Source organism: Cryptomeria japonica, chromosome 4 (assembly GCF_030272615.1).
Source record: "Cryptomeria japonica chromosome 4, Sugi_1.0, whole genome shotgun sequence".
Taxonomy (NCBI): Eukaryota; Viridiplantae; Streptophyta; class Pinopsida; order Cupressales; family Cupressaceae; genus Cryptomeria; species Cryptomeria japonica.
In genome coordinates this window covers 153,256,485-153,280,396 of record NC_081408.1, presented here as the reverse complement: position 1 = coordinate 153,280,396, position 23,912 = coordinate 153,256,485, and the positions used below count along the sequence as shown (strand labels likewise).

Sequence of the window (23,912 nt, the reverse complement as noted above, 5' to 3'; positions counted from 1 at the left end):
TAATATCAGAATTATTCCTCTTCACCCATGTCGTCTTCATCTAATCTTTGATCTCCTCCACTTTTTGTTCCCCTTTTCATCTGCCTATACACTCTTATCCTTTTATGTTAGACTATTTCTATTTACATTTTTTCTTCTATAGAATCTTGTAATGTGATCGGATTGGTTGCAATTGTAGCACGCAACATTTCCTTTCCTAGGCCTGAAATTTCCTTGATTCCCTCTTAATCTGCACAGGTTAGAAACATGTCCAAGCGTACCACATGCTTAACATCTGACATTCTTTTTATTTGGAAATTTATTCGTCATAATTTTAGATTCATTTGCCTTATGTTGATACTTGTTACATTTAAAACATTGTTCAAAGAAAGATGGACCATTCCCATTCATTCTATTTCTGCATTGACTAGCCATATGACCAAATTTATTTAAAATAAAACAGTTACTATTGAACTTATGATCATTAGGTTGCCTTATCAGAGATCTTTTAGCTTTGTTCTTCTTATCTTGAAACTTAGGACCGCTTTCACCAGATTCAGACTTTTCACCTTTCTCAATATAAGTCCTTTCTTATCATCTTCACTCTTCTAACTTTCAAGCATCTCATTAAATCTGGTTGAACTGGTCTTGAACTTCTTCTTCTACTCATTTGCAACTTTAAGATCATATCTAAGAAGAAGGTTTTGGCTCCTAAGCTCTTCCTCATGTTTTTTGGATTCTTATAGATCAAGCTTTAGTTGGCCATTCTCACAATCAAGTCTGCAACATTCATCAAATTTCTTTCAATAACTAAGCAAGATTCTCTTCATTCTTCTTTCTTTCTTCAATCTCCTTTGTTAATTTCATCACAATATATTCTATCTCATTCTTTTGAACTACATTATCTCTGGAAAGCTTCTCCTATTATTTTATCTTCTCTTTCAAGGCTTCATCATCAATTATTTGGCTTTCCTTCTTTAGCTTATCAACAAGTTCCTATCTCTTCTCTCTTCACTTGTTCAACTGATCTTTCAATGACTGGATGAATTTCTCAGCATCCTTAAGATTTGCTTTCATTTGTAAGACCTTTTCTTGGGATTGATCAAGATCCTCAAGTGCAACAATAAGTTGATGTTGAAGACTAGTGGAATCCATTGATTCACCTTCATAGGCCCTCCTCAAGATATTAGGATTCTTTTGAGGGACTAGGCTCTGATACAAATTGTTGGAATCAAGGAACAATGAGAGGAGGGGGTGAATCATTGTTCTTTAAGTTTTAACCTTATTAACTTTTTCTTTTAGCCACTTAATGCAAATGAACAAAAGAAAGATGCAAAAACAAAAAGTAATCAGCAACAACACTATAACACGAGGATTTATGCATGGAAAACCTCGTTAAGGGGAAAACCATCATGGAGATGAGAGACAAAAGATAATTATATTCCATTAAAAAACATTACAAGGAAATACACATGCATTCAGGCATACTTCTCAGAGCTCGTTGCTCAATTACAAAGAAAGAAGGGCTACAACCCTTGGGAAGGCTCCTTGCCTTACGAACAATTACAAAAGGTCACAAAAGAGAAATGAATTAATGAATAGAATCTACCAGTACAAAATTATAGTTTCAGTTAATCAGATTCTACATACTACACACACTTCAACTCATACTACTCTATTCCACTATTCTACATTATTTTTTAGCACAAATCCTTCACTTACACACCTAAAACTATTCATAATCGATCAAAAACACTTTCCACACACAAACACACCAATATCCAAAAAGATCATATCCATCATTCTTTTATATCCACAACTGAAATTAGGTCTTCCACATGTCGACTTCAAGAATACTATCCAAAAAATGTAATTTTCATACATAGTCAGCTCAATCCAAACTCCAATGCATATGCAAATAAAAAAAAAATTGTCCACATGTTTCCCAAATGTTTTCTTAATATACTCAATCACCAAAAAATAACCAAAATTACTCCACCAATTCTACACAATGATCAAATAACCAAAATGTTCATACCATATTGTTCAACCCAGAAACCTATACATTGGATCTTCTAGCTCACATGGCAATCATCACCGGAGAATAATATTCTTGAATAAGGTACTCCAGAAATCTAACTATATTCCTTTAGCTCTGAAACACAATATATTTAATCAAAATTAAATGTCAACCAAAACATTGCATTCTATTGGGTGAACTGTTCTAACTCACCGGACTTGACCAAGTCTTCATTCTGACTTCCAATATGATGAGATCACACATTGCGAATAGAATAAATGACTTTATTTGCCATCAAAGACAATTTATAATGCCCTATGTAGTGTCTCTTCCCAACAATAAGAAGCCAAGGTAACCATGTTCTAAGTAGGTGATAAAAAATGGTTAAATGTAAACATATGCCTAATAACACCATAGTATGGAAGATTGTGATGTCATTGTAGTAATAGGATACAAGCACCATTGTAAGTGATAAAAGTTACAATACACAAAAGAAAATAGCAAGCACGCAAAAAAATAAAAGAAAAAAAGGACTATTGTCCCACTAAAGTTGAAAATGAGTTGATTGATGGATAATGATTATGCAGATATAAGTTTTAATATAAAAACAATATGTACCCCAAGAATTTTGTTTCTAATGATAAGAAAAGAAATTGTATTGGATGGATACATCTATACGATAATAATTGGATAAAAGTTGAGGAGTGGATTGGTTCGGAATTGTCAAGGTACATTCCTATGATGATAATTAGATTGTTTAGTATAAAGAGATGGATGGGATAAAATCAAATTAGAAACCTAAGGTATGGTAAAAGATGGAAAGTTGTAGGGAAATTTCCTAGATAGGATATACCCAATTAAGTTGATTGATAGGGAGATAGGAGGACAAGAGAGTATAAAACCAAGGATGATGTTACAAAGGAAAGCATGACCCACACTAGAGGTAGTGAAATTGAAGTTTGAAAATGGCAAGATATGCATGATATGGATGGATAGTGCATGGAGAAAAAAAGGCTCACATATTTTCAAAGAATGCCTAGATACTTTACCAATATATTTTATCTAGATCAAAGATGAAAAAAGGGTAATATGGATTAAAATTTTAGGAATGTAATATATAGTTATGATGTTATTATGTGAATAGGATAAACGTGTAGAGATATAGGATGAAAGGAACCTATAAGAAATAATTCAAAATAAGGTAAGAAATATATTGTGAATATGCATAGCTAGTACGTCTAAAATGTTTTGCCAACCTTATCAAGATAAATTATGGGAAGGGTGGATGAATATGCTTATGAATATTCTTAACCTTATTAAGATAAAATGTGGGAAAAGGGGGTGCACTTAGATAGAATGGTGGACAAGTAGATCAAATAAAATGGCATGGATGAAGGTTTCCTCCAATTGTAGAGTGATAGAAAATGGGTGATGAAGAAGTTAAGGGAGGACTTAAGCATATAGTTCTATGGATAATATCCCTTCAACATTTCCTATAATAGACAATGACAATTGAAATTACTCTCTCATACACTGGTTGAATTATGCAAAGAGAACTCAAATAGATGGGGAAATAGGGAGGGTTAAATATTTATCAAAAGGATTGGGTTAAAGAAGGATGGTGAGGCAATAATGTTGGATGATGACTATGATAATGGAAGACCTTGGGATAAATGGTTGGAAGCATTGACAAGATAAACATTGGGACACACCTTAACGGGTGGTAGAGTTTTAAATAAGTTTATTATGGATTTAGATATTTAAATGGAGGAGTGTATATGCATTTGGGGATATAGGAAACGATACTCAATTTGGAGGATATGACACACTTAGGTATATTATTATATTAAATAGGAGTGAAAGAAGCTAGATTGGATTAGCATGTTTGGATGCCAATTTGAATTTTTCTTTGGGATGTATTTCCTCTAAGAGTGTTTGTGGAATCTACGTGGTTTTTTATTTTGATTACTAGGTCTTTGGGTCCTTTTAGATTGTTCTCTTTTCTTTATGGGCCTTCGTGCCCCTTTGATTTTTTTTTTATAATTTTAGATCATATTTATCTTTATTTTGGAAATAATTTAAGGGACATGTTGATCCTATAATGCATGTGGATTTATGGTTTTATGTATTTTACATTTAACATCCAAAATTCTTCCAAGAGAATTGGGATTGGCAGATGAGGATGGATGATTTAAGGGTCTTATAGATGGATTAATTTATGTAGGCTATTGGAGGGGCTTCAATGATATGCATTTTGTTTATGTTAATGTATGTTAGGCAAAAATATAACAAAATAATGTATATAGATAATAGAAATAAAAACCTTAAATGAGCAAGAAAAAACCAAATAGAGTGAAAATGGATCTTTATTTTTCAAACTCTTAATATTTATACAATGCTTAGAGGGTCTATAGAGAACCCAAGGATAAATAGAAATAAACCTTAACCCCTATAATTCACCTTATCAGCATCAAGCATGTTTGCAACTATAATGGAGTTGTGAAAAGTGAAATAAATAAGGATAAAAAAGGGAATCTAAAACTCTTAAGTTCTCAAGTAAGCATTCACCACCTTTGATAAGTTCTATAGATATAAATAACATACCACGTATCAAGAATGGAAGTTAAAATTTTAAAACGATAATATCAAATCTTTAAAAATCTATATTCCGAGTCTTGTTGAAAATATGGTAAGTTCATTTATTCTTTCAAAAGAAATGTATTTGTTATTGGTTTTGAAAAGAGGCAAACACGTCTTTTCTTCCAATAAAAAATGACATTTTTAACATTAATAATTTTAGGTTCCGTTGAGGTTGTAACTATACTTCGAGCATAATTGGAGATGTCTCATACCTCATTGAATACTATGATAACTTTATCACATCATATTATTCAAAAATAGTTCTAAAATATGATGAAACACATAAATTTTATTAATAAAATTAATTTATATTTATACCTAGTACACATTTTTTAAAATACAAACAAACATGTCTAGTACATAAGTTAAATTCACTCCTTCCACCACACTTCCATCTCTATTTTGTGTTGGTATGACCTCTATAATTAAAGTGGGTTCTCTTAATTTGTGCTTTAATTAAATTAGTCTCCCACTTTAGTAGATTTCACTTCTTCCAATTCTTTAATCATTAGTGCATAGGATTACTCTTTATAATAGATGGATCAATATGTTTCTTAGTATAAGGCCAAAAACTCCTTAGATGTGAAAATACCATGTCTTTGATTCTGAAATATTTTTTCCCACTCCATTTTTTATGAAAAAGATATTGGTCCTGATCAACTCTAGAGTGATAACATCAACCTCTTTTAAAATTAGGTTCACAATCTACTCACTTTGTTTGATACTCAACCTTCACAAGGCTTCATTCAATGTACTCAACTATGGATTCCAAATCCAAAGGCTTATCCAACACATCCAAAGGTCTCAAAAAATCACATTAAATTTACAAAAGGCTCTATACTCTTCACACTCAAGGTTTTAACTTTATTACACCCAAACTCCTCTATAACACTTATTCCTACTAGCCCTACTAAACTAGTATTTGCAACTTAAATCCAAATTATTCGAAAACACTTGCCAAAAAAAAATTCAATATTTAGACACCCATTTAGGATTTATAAAACATATCCGAAACTTAGGTATAGGTACTTTGGACCAACTATACCAACCAACACCTTGATACGCATGAAACTAGGCTAATTAGTCAACTTTTCCAAAAAAACTACCTCAAATACTCTTCACCAAGGCTCAAAACCCTAAAAAAGTCTTACTAAAGGATTAAAATCAGCAGATTTAAATGTTTTTAGGAAATTCCATGAATATTCACACTCCAGAACACAAATCCCTCCTTTTTAGGACTACAAACTAGGGCTTTCTTAATCTCACCCCTCAAATCACTTCAAGACTACAAAAATGGACCAAAAAAATTCCATATGAGTTGAATCAACTCAAACAACCATGAATGTACCCACTGATTAAATGGTTTCACTCAAATCCACACATGGCACCATCAATTCACTTACTCAACACACAATTCCTCACCACTCTTCACCCTTGGGTTTCACCATCACATGTTACAATGCCTACACTAAAGTTATTACAATAGGATATAATATAAATTTCCACACCCATTCCAAAAGAAATAGTGGATACATAAAGTGGAATGGGTCAATTATTCATTGCGACCCTCAAACCCTTACAAAACTATGAAATATGGTAAAATTTAAGACATTCAACAATATATGCATGAAAAGGATTGATTAAGCCATAAAACCAATTCCAAATGAGAGTTATAACATTTACCTATCACATCCAATGAAAATACAATCAAGTATTGCCCTGTACGAATCGTTGCAACCAAGGAAAAGTTTAGATTTTACACAAAATTGCAGGGAACCATTTTATTTATTGCCAAGAAATATTATTTTTACAATATCATACCTTCAACCATAAACAAAAACATTTTATAGGAATTAACATGAGTATTTAAACTTTCTCCATATCTATTCAACTAACTTCAACTTCCTAACCAACTTTTAAACTGAACATGATCATTGGAATTCAAATTTGACAACTTTAACAAGTTGTTTCATGATGACCTTACATTGCTTGACCTTTTAAATTTTTTGATTAGTCAAAACACCTAATTATATTCAAAATCACCTAAAACATGATATTCACACCAATAAGGATAATTTTAACATTTATTTTCTAATATGACAACTTTGTGACTCAACTAGACAACTTTTGAAAATAATGAGACATGAACCCTATACATTACACCATGGACCATAAATAGTCTTATTACATCACAAAATGAGAAAAATGACCTTATTACACATCATCTAGACTCAACTTGACACATTTACTCATGTGTTGTGATAGGACCCTTAGGTGCTCCTACACCATACAACCCCCTTACAAAAAGTCTCTTGTCACAAGAGAATGTACTAAAAAGGTGTCTTCCTCTTACTCCATTCATCCTCCTTACTAGTCTTCTATTGTCCTATCCATAAAAAGAAAATTCCTTGCCAACTCTATCATGCATTTGCACACTAGACTCCTGCAACAACAACTCCTTGCTGCCCCTTACTTCTTTCACCAACCTATGACCCGCACCAGCATGAAATTTGCATGGAATATTACTCCTCCAATATTTACCAATAGTTCTCTGCCATTTGTACTGATTTCTTAGTTGTCTAGAGTTACCATCAATCTACAAAATGGAACATAACCGACATCCCACCCTCTTGGACACAATAGGAACCATACAAACACTTGTTTTCCCATTCAAGGAACATTATATGCTCCCAACCGTCACACTAATCTAATCATCAACTAAATTACTTCGTCTCAGACCTTTCACCGAGGTCTCCATATGCTTCTCCACCTTATGACTATCACAAAATTTAATCTACTATTCACATGACTTCTCAGCAACATTCTTACCTTTGTACATAGTCCCTTCATTACTAGGAACACTTGCATTCAACGACTCTTTTCTTCCCATGAAAATAACTTTGGAATTGTTAGAAACTTCATCATCATTTAAAGAATGTAACACAAAAACTTTCCCATCCTTCTTGATGGTGTAGACATTATTGAAACCATCATACATAGTCTCCCTATCATATTGCCATGGTCTACCAAAGATCAAATGACAACAATCCATTGGTAATATGTCACACAAGACTCTATCTTCATATTTCCCAATCTTTAAATCAACATAAGCTTTCTCATTGACCAAAAGTGATTTCTTATCATTCACCCAAGATGATTTATAAGGATTTTTATGTGGTAATCTTGTTAATTGAAGATTATCTACCATTTCTTGAGAAACGATATTGTCTTGAACCAGAATCAATAATCATTTTACATACCTTACCCTTACTCTTGCAATGGATTTTGAAGAGAGATTTCCTTGGTGTCTTTTGTTGATCCTTTGGTACTTTCAATAGTGCTCTCCTAAACATTAGCATCTCACCAACCTCTAGAGTGACTATGACCGGTTTACAAGATGTAACATCTTCACCTTCATCTTCTTGTACTAGTTGAACTATTTTCTCATTCTTCCTCTCAAAATTTGAAGTCTTCTTAGGATACTTGAATGATTGATGTCCTACCTCATTACAATGGTAAAATATTCTTGTGAACACACTTGAACCTCTACCTGATTCAAATCCAAATCTATCACCTCCTCTAAATCCACCTATTTGATCTACACTTGCCTCTTTGTTCTTGCTGCTATCTCCTTGTCCTTGACTCTCAGTGGTCTTCCTAGAGCCTCTTCCTCTATTAGCATTACCTCTACTACCACCTTGTCTTTATTTTTTCCTCTTAATTCTTTCCTCGACATTGATTGCAAGCTGAAAACATTCATCCAATGTCTTAGGAACACTTGACCCTATCTCATCTTGTATGTTATACCTCAACCCATTCAAACACCTTACTACCTTTTCTTCTACATCCTTTAAACCACCTCTAAAACTTAGCTTGTGGAATTGCTCAGTATAAGTCATCACATCAAGATCTTTTTGTTTCAAATTATTCCTTAACCTTTTGGTTTGAATTGCATAATTAGAAGGAAGAAATGGAGTCTTCACCATAGCTGCAATTCTACTACAAGATGTAACTTTTGTTCCTCCTCTAGCAACTCTCTCTACTTGCTCACTAGCCCACCATGTCAATTTTGTTCCTCTAAACTTAGTTCTAGAAAATTTAACCTTTTCATCCTAACACATTTCCTCATACTCAAATTAGTTTTCTAGGGCATCTATCCATTCCAACACTTCTTCAATATCCATCTTCCCATAGTATATTGACAATTCAATGTTTGTTTTAGTTCCACCACCTTGAACAGCCTTAAATAATCTCACCATTCTCTTCTCATCAAGATCCAACTCCTCTTCATTCCATCCATGTGGATTCTCATTTTCTTCAGCATCTCCATCTCGATCAACCTACTCATCCCTTCTAGGATTCCTCTCTAAGGCTTCCAACCTTGCTTGTATTGTTGCATTCTCTCTTCTTACTTGTCTCAGTTCTCTCTCCCTTGATGCATCATTTACTCTACACTCTCAAATCTTTATCTCTTACTTCCAATTCTTCTCTCAATTCCTGCACCTATCTAGCCATCTAGTTCTTTGGAGGCATCTTCACACACTATCTTCAAACTCTAATTTAAGGAAAAAAACAATGTTGCCACAAATATATACTTTATCCTTTGATACCAATATTATGTAGAGGATATCGGTCTTCATCAACTCTATATGGATAGCATCAACCTCTTTCCAAACTAAGTTCACGATCTACTCACTTTGTTTGATACTCATCCTTCACCAGCCTTCATTCAATGCACTCAACTATGGATTCCAAATCCAAAGGATTATCCAACACATCCAAAGGTCTCAAAACACTCACATTAACTTCCCAAAAGGTTCTGCACTGTTCAAACCTAGGTTTCTAACTTCATTACACCAAGACTACTCTATAAGGCTTATTCCTACTAGCCCTACTAAATGGGTATTTCTAAATTAACTCCAAATTATTCCAGTACACTTTCCCCAAAAACTACATATTCCTACACCCATTTAGGATTTATACAACATATCAAAAAATCAAGTATAGATACTTCGGACCAACTGCACCAACTAGTACCCTGCTAGGCATGAAACTAGGCTAATTAGCACACTTTTCCAAAATAAGTACCTGAAATACTCTTCGCCAAGACTCCAGACCTAGAAATACTCTAGATAAATTATATAAATCAATATATTTTCAACGTTATAGGTATTTTCATGACCATTTCAGCTCCCAAACACCAAACCCTCCTTTTTAGGACTACAAATTAGGGCTTTCTCAATCTCACTGCTCAAATTACTTTATGACTCCAACAATGGACCAAATATATTCCATATGACCTGCATAAACTCAAACAACCATAAAAAAAAAATATGACTTATTCAATGTTTTCACTCAAATCCAAACATGGCACCATAAATTCGCTTATTCAATACACAATTCCTCACCACTCTTCACCCTAGGATTTCACCATCACATATCCATGGCAATACCTGCACTCCAATTGTTAAAATAGGCTATAATACAACTTTCCAGATGCATTCCATAAGAAATAGTGGATACATAAAGTGGAATGGGTCAATTCTTCATTGTGACCCTCAAACCCTAAAAAAATGTCAAATATGGTCAAATTTGGGACAATCAACAATATATGCATGAAAAGGATTGGTTAAGACATCAAACTGATGCCAAATGAGTGTTATAACATTTCCCTATCACATCCAATGAAAATACTATAAAAACTTGCCTTGTACAGATTGTTGCAACCAAGGAAAAGTTCAGGTTTTAAACAAAATTACAAGGAACTATTTCATTCATTGCCAATAACTCTTTGTTTTACAAGATCGGACCTTCAATCATCAACAACAACCTTTTCGAGGTATGAAAATGAGTATTTAAACTTTATCCATGTCCATTCAACTGACTTCAACATCCTAACCAACTTTTAAACTAAACATGACAGTTGGAATTCAAATTTGACAAATTTAACAAGTTGTTTCATGACAACCTTACATTGCTTGACCTTTTACATCATTTGATTGATTAACATGCCTAATTAGACTCAAAATCACCTAAAATATGATCTTTACACCAATAAAGAGCATTTTTACATTTATTTGCTCATATTACACCTCATCTAGACTTAACTTGACACATTTACTCATGCAGCCTCATAGGACCCTTGGGTGCTCCTGCACCAATTTTCTGTCATCATCAAACCTAATATTTGTAAAGATAACCCAATTGATATTAAAGATCTTAGTATTTATGATATTCTTCCAATAATTATTTCAGGCCTTTTAGTAGAAAATAAAGTCCTCCCATTGTTTCCTATGTAGGATTCCATGCCTCATTTTAAGGATCTAACTGACTCTTTTTTATCTAAAATATGAACATAATATGTTTCAATCATTTTAAATTTTGCATCAAGTTCATGCAAACAACTAGAGAGGAAAGTATAGATATGTAGATGGAGATGGAGATTGAGAGAGATAACGAGAAGAGGACATCGAGAGAGAGATAATGAGAAGAGAGAGAGAGAGAGAGAGAGAGAGAGAGAGAGAGAGAGAGAGAGAGAGAGAGAGAGAGAGAGAGAGAGAGAGAGAGAGAGAGAGAGAGAGAGAGAGAGAGAGAGAGAGAGAGAGGAAGTAGATAAAAAGTTAATTAATATGAGATGAAAAGGATGGGAGTAATTATTCAACAAAATCAACATAAGTTAGAAAACAAATAAATATAATGTATAACTTATAAATATGTGTATAGTAGTATACATATATATGTAGAGCCATCAATAAAAAATATATATAGAGCATGTTGTATCATGATATTGACCATAATTATGGCCTACAAATAGAAATACACACCTATAAGTAAGAATAAATATTCAAATAAATAAGAAAAAACAATCTGAAAAAGAATATGCCAATAAAAAAAAAGTCAATATAAATAAACATAGAAGACATACAATATAAACATATAGAAAACCATATTAATATGTGAATTTGCATAGATTAAATTTGTGTGTACAAAAATACGTGACTATACTAATGAAGCATAGGAAGGAAATATACAAACACATACAAAGAAATGTTAGCATACCAAAAGTGCAAGTGAGAAGGTCAAGCATGTGTGTGTGGGGGGGGGTCGGGGGAATGTACATATAGATATAAAGTAAAAAATACAAAAAAGTGAAATAAATATTAAAATATCTCTTTATAAAACTATAAAATAAATTAAATAAGATAAATAAAATCATTTTTAAATAATGTTTTGATCTTGTCATATTTTGTTGACTAAACAATTTATCATAAAATTTCCTTGTAGATTGATTATTTGTTATATTTAAATATAATTTTCTTTTGAAAGTTTACACATATTTACTTAAAAATATATTTTTTTTTTATTAGAAATAAATAATTTAAAAATAAAATAAAATTATTTATTTTTTATTTTAAAAGGTGTGAATCATGAAATTGCATAATACACTAAAGTATGCTCTCCACCTACTTACATGTGAACGGCACCAAACGCAAACAATTTAATTTAATTATGAATAAAAGAATAAAAATAAAATTAAATATGACTACACTGTTTTGACATTGAACAGAGACGGAATTAATGCGTCGGGCGAACAATTGATTTTCTTATAGTTTTGAAGGACTAAAATATTCCCACCTTTATAGACATAACTCATGCGATAGAACTTATAAAAAATCCGTATAAAAATTGCAATCAATGCCGAGAAATAAATAGAGAAAAACCAGCCATTCTTGTAGAGACGAATGAAGAAATGCCACGTGTGTGAAAAAAGTTGGGAGAAAAATGGCAGGTAACAGAATAAAATAAATTTTTAGCCTGCATAGTGATGAACGCGTCTATTTTGGTCGCACGTTTTACACCGTCGATTTTGTGGTCTGTTTTGGAGCTAGAATAGCCACCACCAATAGTGATTGGGTGTACAGTAAAATGATGTAATAAATTTCTTTATATAAAATTTATAATTTGTATGGGTCAATAAAAGAACATAAATACCAAGTTTTATAATTATTTTAAATAACAATCAAATATACTATATAAATTTTATTTAACAATTCAAATGGTTTATAATGATTCATTAAATTAATACAATAAAAATTAAATGAATATTTGAACTCAATCTTATAATCAGATAATAGCTTTTTAAGTTAAAAAGACGAATTCCACATGCTAAATTCTAATATGCTTCTAAATTACCACAGTTCAATATGCTAATTTCTACAAAGCTGAATTCAGAAGCATATTCAAATTAATTGTCGGATTTTTAGAAAGATAAAATGACTTAATTGTGTGTATTGCCTAAATAACCTTTAAAAGTAAGAGACAGTCCGGATTTTCAATAAGATAAAGGCACTAAAAACAATCCAAAAGATATAAACTTTACAGAAATGCCATCGTAAGTAAGAACGTGGACAAAGAATGCTTGAGAGAGTAAAATATTGAAAAGGGAATCAAATACATAAAAATGTCTTTCTGGGACGGAAACAAAGTATCACATGTAAATCTCACTACCATAATAATTAGTTTATTAAAATTTGTAGCCTCTCACAGAGAAAAAGACTCACTAATATTTAGTTTATTAAAATTTGTAGCCTCTCACAGAGAAAGAGACTCTCACATAGAAAAAGTTGTAGCCTCAGTCCCACTTCTACTCCATAATACATCCTCACTTAGTTTATTGCAAGCAACATCGCTCGGTATCTGCGGAGTTGGAAGCTCCATCTTCCCTTCCAGCATCCGCACCACTTGCTCCATGCTTGGCCTAACATCCTCATCCTCTTCAATGCATAGCAACCCAACAACAATAGCTCTTCTGGCCTCTTCTATATCTTCCTTCTCTGCAAGTACAACGCCCTCCTCCACGATATCAATTGTGTTCCCCTGGTCAATTTGGGCTGCGGCCCAGGTGGGAAAGTAATGCTTTTTTGAATCTTCAACGCTCATGTCTAGATTTCTTCGTCCCGAAATGATTTCCAAGAGAGTCTTACCATAACTGTACACATCAACCTTGGGAGTTATGGGAAGACCCCAGAGCCACTCTGGAGCCAAGTAACCTCTCGTTCCTCTCGTTGTGGTCAGGACGCGGCTGAAATCTCTACCCACAAGCTTTGCCATCCCAAAATCAGCCAGTTTTGGGGAAAATTCGGTGTCGAGGAGAATATTTTCAGGCTTAACATCATTGTGAATAATGTGCTCTCTGCATTCTTCGTGTAGATAAAATAAGCCTCTTGCAGTGCCTAGGGCTATCTGAAATCTTTTCTTCCAGTCCAGTACGTTCCGCTTGCTTTGGTTGTTGCTACTGAACAGTAAAGAATTCAGAGAGCCATTGGGCATGTAATCATAAACCAGTAGCCTTTGTGATCCCTCTGCACAAAATCCTCTAAGCCTTACCAAATTGACATGTTGTATGTTTCCAAGAGAACTGATTTCTGCTCTGAATTGCTTCTCGTCTTCTCTTGATTCCTCCAGTTTCTTTACAGCTACAAGCGTGCCGTCTGTTAGGGTTCCTTTGAACACCGACCCAAAACCACCACTTCCCAGCTGAGACCCGAAATTCCTAGTTGCAATCTTCAACTCCTTATAACTAAATACTCTTAGAAAAGAGTTCGCAGAATCTGTATGCATCTGCCTCAATCGTAGCCGCTTTCTCCGCCACATTGCAAATGAAAAGAAACCCAAAGCAATTGTGACAGTACCAACAATACCAAGAACACTGCACATAATACTCACAGCTGTTTTACGTCTGGAGGCGGACTGTTTATGATCTAACTTCGTAAGTGCAGAGGCAGCTAATCGAATGAAGACATCCGAATTTCTTTTCGATCGAGAAGTGTGCATATTTACCAGATTCCCGGACCATGTTTGGCATGTCCGTGAAAACCCAATGAAAGAAAACGCATTGCAGGAGCAGTTCTGGAGGCACGCCTTCTCGCAATCTTCATTTGACCTTGCAGGGTATGTGAGAGCCTGATTAACAGGCAAAGTTACGCTGTAGCCCATGAATCTGTCAGAGCTGCCATTTTTCGGATCGCAGTTTAACGGGCTCTTTCGAACACAGCCACTTGAGGACCAATCCTGCAAATTCCAGGACCGATTGTATCTGGGTATAAAGCCTTCCACACAGCTGCAGAAATTTACATTGTTGGAGTTGCAATTTCCATAAGAGCCACAGATACCATATACGCTGCATTCATCTGTTGGTTGAGACCAGACCACACTCCAATTACTGTTATCAAACAAAGCATACAATTGCAATACTCCGGATCTCTTTAGGACGAATCGTGTGAGCACATTGACAGGAGGCCTCAATTCATAACTGATATAAAAACCAGACGTAGTATTTTCAGCCCTGTAATTGAACAAGTCATTTAATGTCATTTCCGGAATTCGACTGAAACTTTCACCATCCCAAACACCGCTCTCCCAATACTGTACAGAATTGTTCCATATTAGCACAAATTGGCTGATCCCTGATGGATCCATCCTTTTAGAAAAAATCCCCGGAGCTGGATCCAATGAATTTTTCCAACAGGCTAACTCTTTCTTTCCTCCGAGCTTCATCCCAGGCAACCAGGTATCGACGGGATAGTCGAAACTCTGCCAAACAGTCTCAGATTTATTGCCATCGCTCACCATTAAAAAGTTCCCAGAATCTAATATCACAGCCCGGAAAGCCTTGTTCGCGATGTTGGCCGACCAAAGAGACACATTCTCTGCATCAAACAGTCCCAGAATACCTTGTTTGGACAGCATCAAAACACCAGGCCTCTTCTTTGCGGGTCTCTCTCTGTTAGCAACCCAAACAATCGTCTTCTCTGCCACTTTGCCATACCAGATACCAATGTACCAATTATCGGTTCCATCTGGGCAGAAGAATCCCATTTCAAACGTTCCATTCTTTGAAATTATGGTCTTATTTCCTGTTAACGAGGTACCCAAGGAAAGAGTATCTCCGCTACCAGCAGTGCACTTGTTACAGTTGTGAACTATAGTTATAACAGTAAGAGCGAAGAACATATATGCTTGTGCACCGTTCCTTCCCATTTGTGCATTGTAGGTTTTCATATTTACTGAATTATTAGCAGATCAGGAAAGGAATAGACCTGCATTAAACAGTATGAAAAGTATGTTTTTCTTGAAGATTAACAGAGGAGCTGAAACCGCGTAAGCCCGCCAGGATAATGGCTGGAAATCCTTAGAAGGAATTAGTCAACGTCAAATTCTACAGGAAATGGATGCTTCTAAACGTGGGTGGCTGAAATATTCTCCTTTCTTTTCAAAAACCTAATTCGGGTGTCACCTCTAATTGTCAAGTAGTAGTTCGATAGGTAGTTTGATAGCACGTGAGAGAATAAGTTGTCTTTTAAACTGAAGGGTTACTTTCAAGTTTCTTGGTCCATTATGTTTCTTTCAATTAATATTAATATTTTTTTAATAAAAGAATAAATCTTATTATAAGAGTGAAAAAAAAGTACACATATATAAAAATGTGTGAATAAGAAAAGTTAGATAAATGGTATGTATATATTATTTTAATTACAATATATTAGCAATAGTCAAAGGATAATTATCTAAATATTTAATTTTTTCTTATTTTGAGTCTTTTGTTCATTTTGGTCAATGATAAGTTTTCTATGTGATAATTTTTTTGATTTATTGTACAAGAAAAATATTGATTTCATACAATAAGTCTTGCCTAAAAAAAATAGGTCACCTACTAAGAATAGGTCATCTATCAAGAATAGGTCATCTATTGTCGAAAACTTGTGTGAAAAAGAAAAGTTAGATAACTAGTAGGTATATATCATTGTAATCAAAATATTCTAGTAATATTCAAAGGACAACTATCTAAATATTTCAATTTTTCTTTATTCTAAGTGTTTTGTTCATTTTCATCAATGATAAGTTTTCTATGTGATTTTTTCCTTAGTTTATTGTATGCAACAAGTCTTGCCTAAAAAGGATAGGTCATCTATTATGAGAGATCGAGATTGGAATATGAATTTAACCATCAAGGTAAAAGCATGGAATTGGAATATTATTAAAAAACGTTTTCTTGTGGCTTTCTTAAGTATTCTTATGAGATCATATAATTGATTAGTCTATTAAGAAAAAAATTAGATTTAAGTTTATTAAATCAAAATTATGTCGCTAGAAAATTAAATTTCAATTACCAAGATGACTTGTTTGAAACATCACCTCTAAATTTTACCACTACTCTTGAACAAAAATAGTACAACTATATAAAAATGTGTGGATAAGAAAACATAGATAAATGGTAGGTATATATCATTTTAATTACAATATATTAGCAAAAATCAAAGGAAGTTATCTAAATATTTAATTTTTTTCTTATTTTGAGCATTTTGTTCATTTTGGTCAATGATAAGCTTACCATGTGATATTTCTTTTTATTGTACAAGAAAAGTATTGATTTTATACAATAAGTCTTGCCTAAAATCATCTACTAAGAATAGGTCATCTATTGACTAAAAATGTGTCAATAAGAAAAGTTAGGTAACTGGTAATTATATATCATTTTAGTTACAATATACTAATAATAGTCAAAGGACAACTATCTAAATATTTACATTTTTCTTTATTCTAAGTGTTTTGTTCATTTTCACCAATGATAAGTTTTCTATGTGATTTTTTCTTTGGTTTATTGTACAAGAAAAGTATTGATTTTATGCAACAGGTCTTGCCTAAAAAGAATAGGTCATCTATTAGGAGAGGACAAGATTGGAATATGAATTTAAATGTCAAGGTAAAAACATGGAATTGGAATGTTATTAAAAATCATTTTCTTGGGGCTTTCTTAAGTATTCTTATGAGATCATAGAATTGATTAGTCTATTAATAAAAAAATAAGATATATGTTTATTAAATCAAAATGATGTGGCTAGAAAGTTAAATTTCAATTAAGAAGATGACTTGTTTGAAACATCGTCTCTAATTTTTACCAGTACTCTTGAATAATGAGTCAGAGACAAGAAGTCAAGCACTTATTCAAGTTTATCTATATTTATACAATCAATATCATTTTTTTTAATTATAAAATTCAACAATAACACCCCAAAGGAATTTGAACCTTGGTGGAAAGAATAATAATACCACATTGAAAAATGATGTGGTTAGAAAATTAAATTTCAATTAAGAAGATGACTTGTTTGAAACATCATCTCTAATTTTTACCAGTACTCTTGAATAATGAGTCAGAGACAAGAAGTCAAGCACTTATTCAAGTTTTATCTATATTTATACAATCAATATCATTTTTTTTAATTATAAAATTCAACAATAACACCCCAAAGGAATTTGAATCTTGGTGGAAAGAATAATAATACCACATTGAAACTATCACACTTGCCAATAACAATTAATATCATGGAGTAAAAGTAGAAAAAGGCTAACTTATCAACACAAATGAATTTAAATGCTTCTTACTAAAAACTAATTTTAATAAAACATATATGGGCCACAACTTTCACCATATTAAATTATAGTGTTTACTTTATAGAAAACTACATTTAAATAAATTTTAAAAATTTTGTTAAAATTACAAACATAAAATAGACAAAAAAATATAAATTTTATTAGTTTCCATCATTTCAAAATTCAAAACATATATTTCACTTTCTATTGATTTAATTTAAAAAGTTGAATTGGTATTTTGCCAATGTTATATTACATCTATATATTATATAATGTAATACTACTAATCCATAATTGAAATAAATTGTATAAATAATATTAATTTATAATAATAAAAATACTACATGGCATAAAGGTACAAACCTATGTCACATTTTAGGTTAACTAAATAATTTTGACCAAACATATTTCAGCCACAAAAGTTTCAACCATATAAATCTTAGTCAAAACCATGTGGCATCACGATATCCTCGTTCCAATGGCTTTTCAAACCCTTTGGCTGAAACCTTGAAACCAAGTCACTCATGCAGTTTTTTTGGGTTTGCTTTGTATTTCTTATTCATGAGATTATATTTTTGATAACTTTCACAATAAAATTACTTAGATTTTATTTTCTTGATGTTCTAACAAAATTGATTCCTAGAAGTATATTTCATATATTGTGAATAGTAGAGATCAAACAATTTTCATATGTGAAACTTTTATATTTTTCTTCATTAACATTTTATGTTGTAAATAATATTTCTTTATAATCTTGTGTCATTATTGAATTCTTTCTAGTTAAGCTTATAATGTTCATTGGGATCCCTTTAACATGCTTAAAGAGAACACGATAGAATTATGCCAATCACCATCTAACTAGAAACCAACAAAATTAACATACTGTAACAAAAGACAATCCAAATTAATCCTAGATTTGCAAAGAGATTTAACAAAATAAATTTTCTAACATGGGCCTCAAGATTTATAGAAGTGGGACAAAGAGAGGGGTTGAGAAACTAACTTGGAGAGAGACTATTTCATCCAAAATTTATTGTCAACTCTTGATGCATTAACTATGGATAAACATCCACAACAAGATTCATTTTTCCTACCCATCCATGCTTTTATTAAAAATGGTCGAGAAGCTCTATATAAACAGCCAAAGACTTAGTATATGTGTGTTTGTGTCTATTGGAAGTGTGTATTAACATTGATCAATATGATAGATTTAATAATATTTCTCACATCATTTTTAAAATTAGTGTGTTACTCCCCATAGGTACATTTAAATTTTTACATGTTTCTTTGACTTCCTTTTTAGAAAAAGTTGTAGCCTCATGCGATAGAACTTATAAAAAATCCGTATAAAAATTGCACTCAATCGGCCCAGAAATAAATAGAAAAAACCAGCCACTTTTGTATAGACGAATGAAGAAATGCCACGTGTGGAAAAGTTCGGAGAAAATGGCAGGTAGCAGAATAAAATAAATTTTAGTCCTCATAAGTGATCGGGTGTACAGTAAAATGATGTAATAAATTTCTTTATTTAAAATTTATAGTTGTCAATAAAAAGACAAATACCAAGTTTTATAATTATTTTAAATAATAATGAAATATATTATATAAATTTTATTTAACAATTCAAATGATTTCATTAAATTAATAGAATAAAAATTAAATGAATACTTGAACTTGATCAGAGACGAGAATTCCACATTCCATGCTAAATTCCAATATGCTTCTGAATTTCTACAATACAAACTGAATTTAGAAACATATTCGAGTTAAGCTTTTTATATGTTCAGGAAGACAAAATGACTTACTTGTGTGTATTGCCTAAATAACCTTTAAAAGTACGGGACAGTCGGGACTTTCAATAAGATACGGGTTTCTATTAAATGCACCAAAAACAATCCAAAAGATCCGAACTTTACAGAAATTCCATCGTAAGTAAGAAAGTGGACAAAGAATACTTGAGAGAGTAAAACATTGATAAGGGAAGCAAATATATAAAAATGTCTTGCTGGGACGGAAACAAAGTATCACATGTAAATCTCACTACCATAATAATTAGCTTATTAAAATTTGTAGCCTCTCACAGAGAAAAAGACTCTCTAATATTTAGTTTATTAAAATTTGTAGCCTCTCACAGAGAAAAAGACTCTCACATAGAAAAAGTTGTAGCCTCGGTCCCACTTCTACTCCATAATACATCCTCACTTAGTTTATTGCAAGCAACATCGCTAGGTATATGCGGAGTTGGAAGCTCCATCTGCCCATCCAGCATCCGCACCACTTGCCCCATGCTTGGCCTAACATCCTCATCCTCTTCAATACATAGCAACCCAACAACAATAGCTCTTCTCGCCTCTTCTATATCTTCCTCCTCTGCAAGTACAACGCCCTCCTCCACGATATCAATTGTGTTCCCCTGGTCAATTTGGGCTGCGGCCCAGGTGGGAAAGTAATGCTTTTTTGAATCTTCAACGCTCATGTCTAGATTTCTTCGGCCCGAAATGATTTCCAAGAGTCTCTTACCATAACTGTACACATCAACCTTGGGAGTTATGGGAGGACCCCAGAGCCACTCTGGAGCCAAGTAACCTCTCGTTCCTCTCGTTGTGGTCAGGACGCGGCTGAAATCTCTACCCACAAGCTTTGCCATCCCAAAATCAGCCAGTTTTGGGGAAAATTCGGTGTCGAGGAGAATATTTTCAGGCTTAACATCATTGTGAATAATGTGCCCTCTGCATTCTTCGTGTAGATAAAATAAGCCTCTTGCAGTGCCTAGGGCTATCTGAAATCGTTTCTTCCAGTTCAATACCTTCCGCTTGCTTTGGTTGTTGCTACTGAACAGTAAAGAATTCAGAGAGCCATTGGGCATGTAATCATAAACCAGTAGCCTTTGTGATCCCTCTGCACAAAATCCTCTAAGCCTTACCAAATTCCCGTGTTGTATGTTTCCAAGAGAACTGATTTCTGCTCTGAATTGCTTCTCGTCTTCTCTTGATTCCTCCAGCTTCTTTACAGCTACAAGCGTGCCGTCTGTTAGGGTTCCTTTGAACACCGACCCAAAACCACCACTCCCAAGCTGAGACCCGAAATTCCTAGTTCCAATCTTCAACTGCTTATAACTAAATACTCTTAGAAAAGAGTTCGCAGAATCTGTATGCATCTGCCTCAATCGTAGTCGCTTTCTCCGCCACATTGCAAATGAAAAGAAACCCAAAGCAATTGTGAGAGTACCAACAATACCAAGAACACTGCACATAATACTCACAGCTGTTTTACGTCTGGAGGTGGACTGTTTATGATCTAACTTCGTAAGTGCAGAGGCAGCTAATCGAATGAAGACATCCGAATTTCTTTTCGATCAAGAAGTGTGCATATTTATCAGATTCCCGGACCATGTTTGGCATGTCCCTGAAAACCCAATGAAAGAAAACGGATTGCAGGAGCAGTTCTGGAGGCACGCCTTCTCGCAATCTTCATTTGACCTTGCAGGGTATGTGAGATCCTGATTAACAGGCAAAGTTACGCTGTAGCCCATGAATCTGTCAGAGCTGCCATTTTTCGGATCGCAGTTTAACAGGCTCTTTCGAACACAGCCACTTGAGGACCAATCCTGCAAATTCCAGGACCGATTGTATCTGGGTATAAAGTCTTCCACGCAGCTGCAGAAATCTACATTGTTGGAGTTGCAATTTCCATAAGAGCCACAGATACCATATACGCTGCATTCATCTGTTGGTTGAGACCAGACCACACTCCAATTACTGTTATCAAACAAAGCATATAATTGCAATACTCCGGATCTCTTTAGGACGAATCGTGTGAGCACATTGACAGGAGGCCTCAATTCATAACTGATATAAAAACCAGACGTAGTATTTTCAGCCCTGTAATTGAACAAGTCATTCAATGTCATTTCCGGAATTCGACTGAAACTTTCACCATCCCAAACACCGCTCTCCCAATACTGTACGGAATCGTTCCATATTAGAACAAATTGGCTGATCCCTGATGGATCCATCCTTCTAGAAAAAATCCCTGGAGCTGGATCCAATGATTTTTTCCAACAGACTAACTCTTTCTTTCCTCCGAGCTTCATCCCAGGCAACCAGGTATCGACGGGAAACGGTCTCAGATTTATTGCCATCGCTCACCATTAAAAAGTTCCCAGAATCTAATATCACAGCCCGGGAAGCCTTGTTCGCGATGTTGGCCGACCAAAGAGACACATTCTCTACGTCAAACAGTCCCAGACTACCTTGTTTGGACAGTATCAAAATGCCAGGCCTCTTCTTTGCGTGTCTCTCTCTGTTAACAACCCAAACAATCGTCTTCTCTGCCACTTTGCCATACCAGATACCAATGTACCAATTATCGGTTCCATCTGGGCAGAAGAATCCCATTTCAAACGTTCCATTCTTTGAAATTATGGTCTGATTACTTGTTAACGAGGTACCCAAGGAAAGAGTATCTCCGCTACCAGCAGTGCACTTGTTACAGTTGTGAACTATAGTTATAACAGTAAGAGCGAAGAGCATATATGCTTGTGCACCGTTACTTCCCATTAGTGTATTGTGGGTTTTCATATTTACTGAGTTATTAGCAGATCAGGAAGGGAAGAGATCTGCAATAAACAGTATGAAAAGTATGTTTTGCTTGAAGATTAACAGAGGAGCTGAAACCGCGTGAGCCCGCGAGGATAATGACTCGAAAACTTTCCCAAGCAATTAGTCAACATCAAATTCTACTGGAAATGGATGCATTAGGTGGGTAGCTGAAATATCCCCTTTCTTTTCAAAAACCTAATTCGGGTGGGACCTCTAATTGTCAATTAGTGGTTAGATAGGTACTTTGATAGCATGTGAGAGAATAAGTTGTCTTTTAAACTGAAGTGTTACTTTGAAGTTTCTTGGTCCATTATGTTTCTCTGAATTAATATTAATATTTTCTTAACAAATCTTATTATAAGAGTTCGAAAAAAAATAGTACAATTATATAAGAATGTGCGAATAAGAAAAGTTAGATAAATGGTAGGTATATATCATTTTAAGTATAATATTTTTATTTTGAGTGTTTTGTTCATTTTAGTCAATGATATGTTTTCTATGCGATAATTTTTTTGATTTATTGTAAAAGAAAAATATTGATTTTATACAATAAGTTTTTCCTAAAGCGAGTAGGTCATGTACTAAGAATAGGTCATCTATTGTCTTAAAATGTGTGAATAAGAAAAGTTAGGTAACTGGTAGATATATGTCATTGTAATTACAATATACTAATAATACTCAAAGGACAAATATCTAACAAGAATAGGTCATCTATTATCAAGGTTGGAATATGAATTTAACCATCAAGGTAAAAACATGGGATTGGAATATTATTAAAAAGATTAATTATTTGAAACATCACCTCTATTTTTTACAGTACTCTTGAATAATGAGATAGAGACAAGAAGTTATAGCACCTTCGTCGCAAAGGGTTTTCAACCAAAGGGGTTTCAACCAAAACATACTTGACCAAAAGTATGCAAAATAAAAATATAAAAACAAAGCGGTCCTTAGGGTTTTGTGTAGGACCTACTAAATGCCCTTCGGCTAAAGCTAAACATTATGCAGGAGCTCTTTAAACCCTTTGGCTGAAACCTTGAAACCAACACACTCATACATATGTTCCAATTTTATTTTATTTTGTTTTCTTTGTATTCCTTATTCATGAGACTATATTTGTGATAAATTTCACACTAAAATTATTTATATATTATTTTCTTGATGCTATAATAGAATTAATTGCTAGAAGTATCTTCATATACAGTGAATAGTAGATACCAAACAATCTTCATATGTGAAAC

At 33.6% G+C, this 23,912-nt stretch overlaps 2 protein-coding genes across 2 annotated transcripts; both read right to left on the bottom strand.

The window, feature by feature from the left end:
• Window positions 1–13,120: 13,120 nt before the first annotated feature.
• On the bottom strand, window positions 13,121–15,764 carry LOC131041455 (G-type lectin S-receptor-like serine/threonine-protein kinase At2g19130). The gene has a single exon (XM_057974567.2). It carries the CDS (start codon window positions 15,698–15,700, stop codon window positions 13,250–13,252), a length of 2,451 nt encoding a protein of 816 aa, XP_057830550.1. The 5' UTR covers window positions 15,701–15,764; the 3' UTR covers window positions 13,121–13,249.
• Window positions 15,765–20,216: 4,452 nt separating this feature from the next.
• LOC131041442 (G-type lectin S-receptor-like serine/threonine-protein kinase At2g19130) lies at window positions 20,217–22,085 on the bottom strand. Its single transcript, XM_059218954.1, has 2 exons — window positions 21,460–22,085; window positions 20,217–21,315 (listed from the first exon to the last, which is right to left on the bottom strand). The coding sequence occupies exons 1-2, from the start codon at window positions 22,083–22,085 to the stop codon at window positions 20,217–20,219; spliced, it is 1,725 nt and encodes a 574-aa protein (XP_059074937.1).
• Between the last annotated feature and the right edge of the window lie 1,827 nt (window positions 22,086–23,912).

Excerpts from the sequence above, each read along its gene's own strand:
- LOC131041442 (XM_059218954.1), bottom strand. The coding sequence starts at position 22,085 with ATGGATCCATCAGGGATCAGCCAATTTGTTCTAATATGGAACGATTCC. Across the intron at positions 21,316-21,459 it reads TCAGGGACATGCCAAACATG|TGTTCTTGGTATTGTTGGTA; the intron begins GTCCGGGAATCT and ends TATTATGTGCAG.
- LOC131041455 (XM_057974567.2), bottom strand. The coding sequence starts at position 15,700 with ATGAAAACCTACAATGCACAAATGGGAAGGAACGGTGCACAAGCATAT.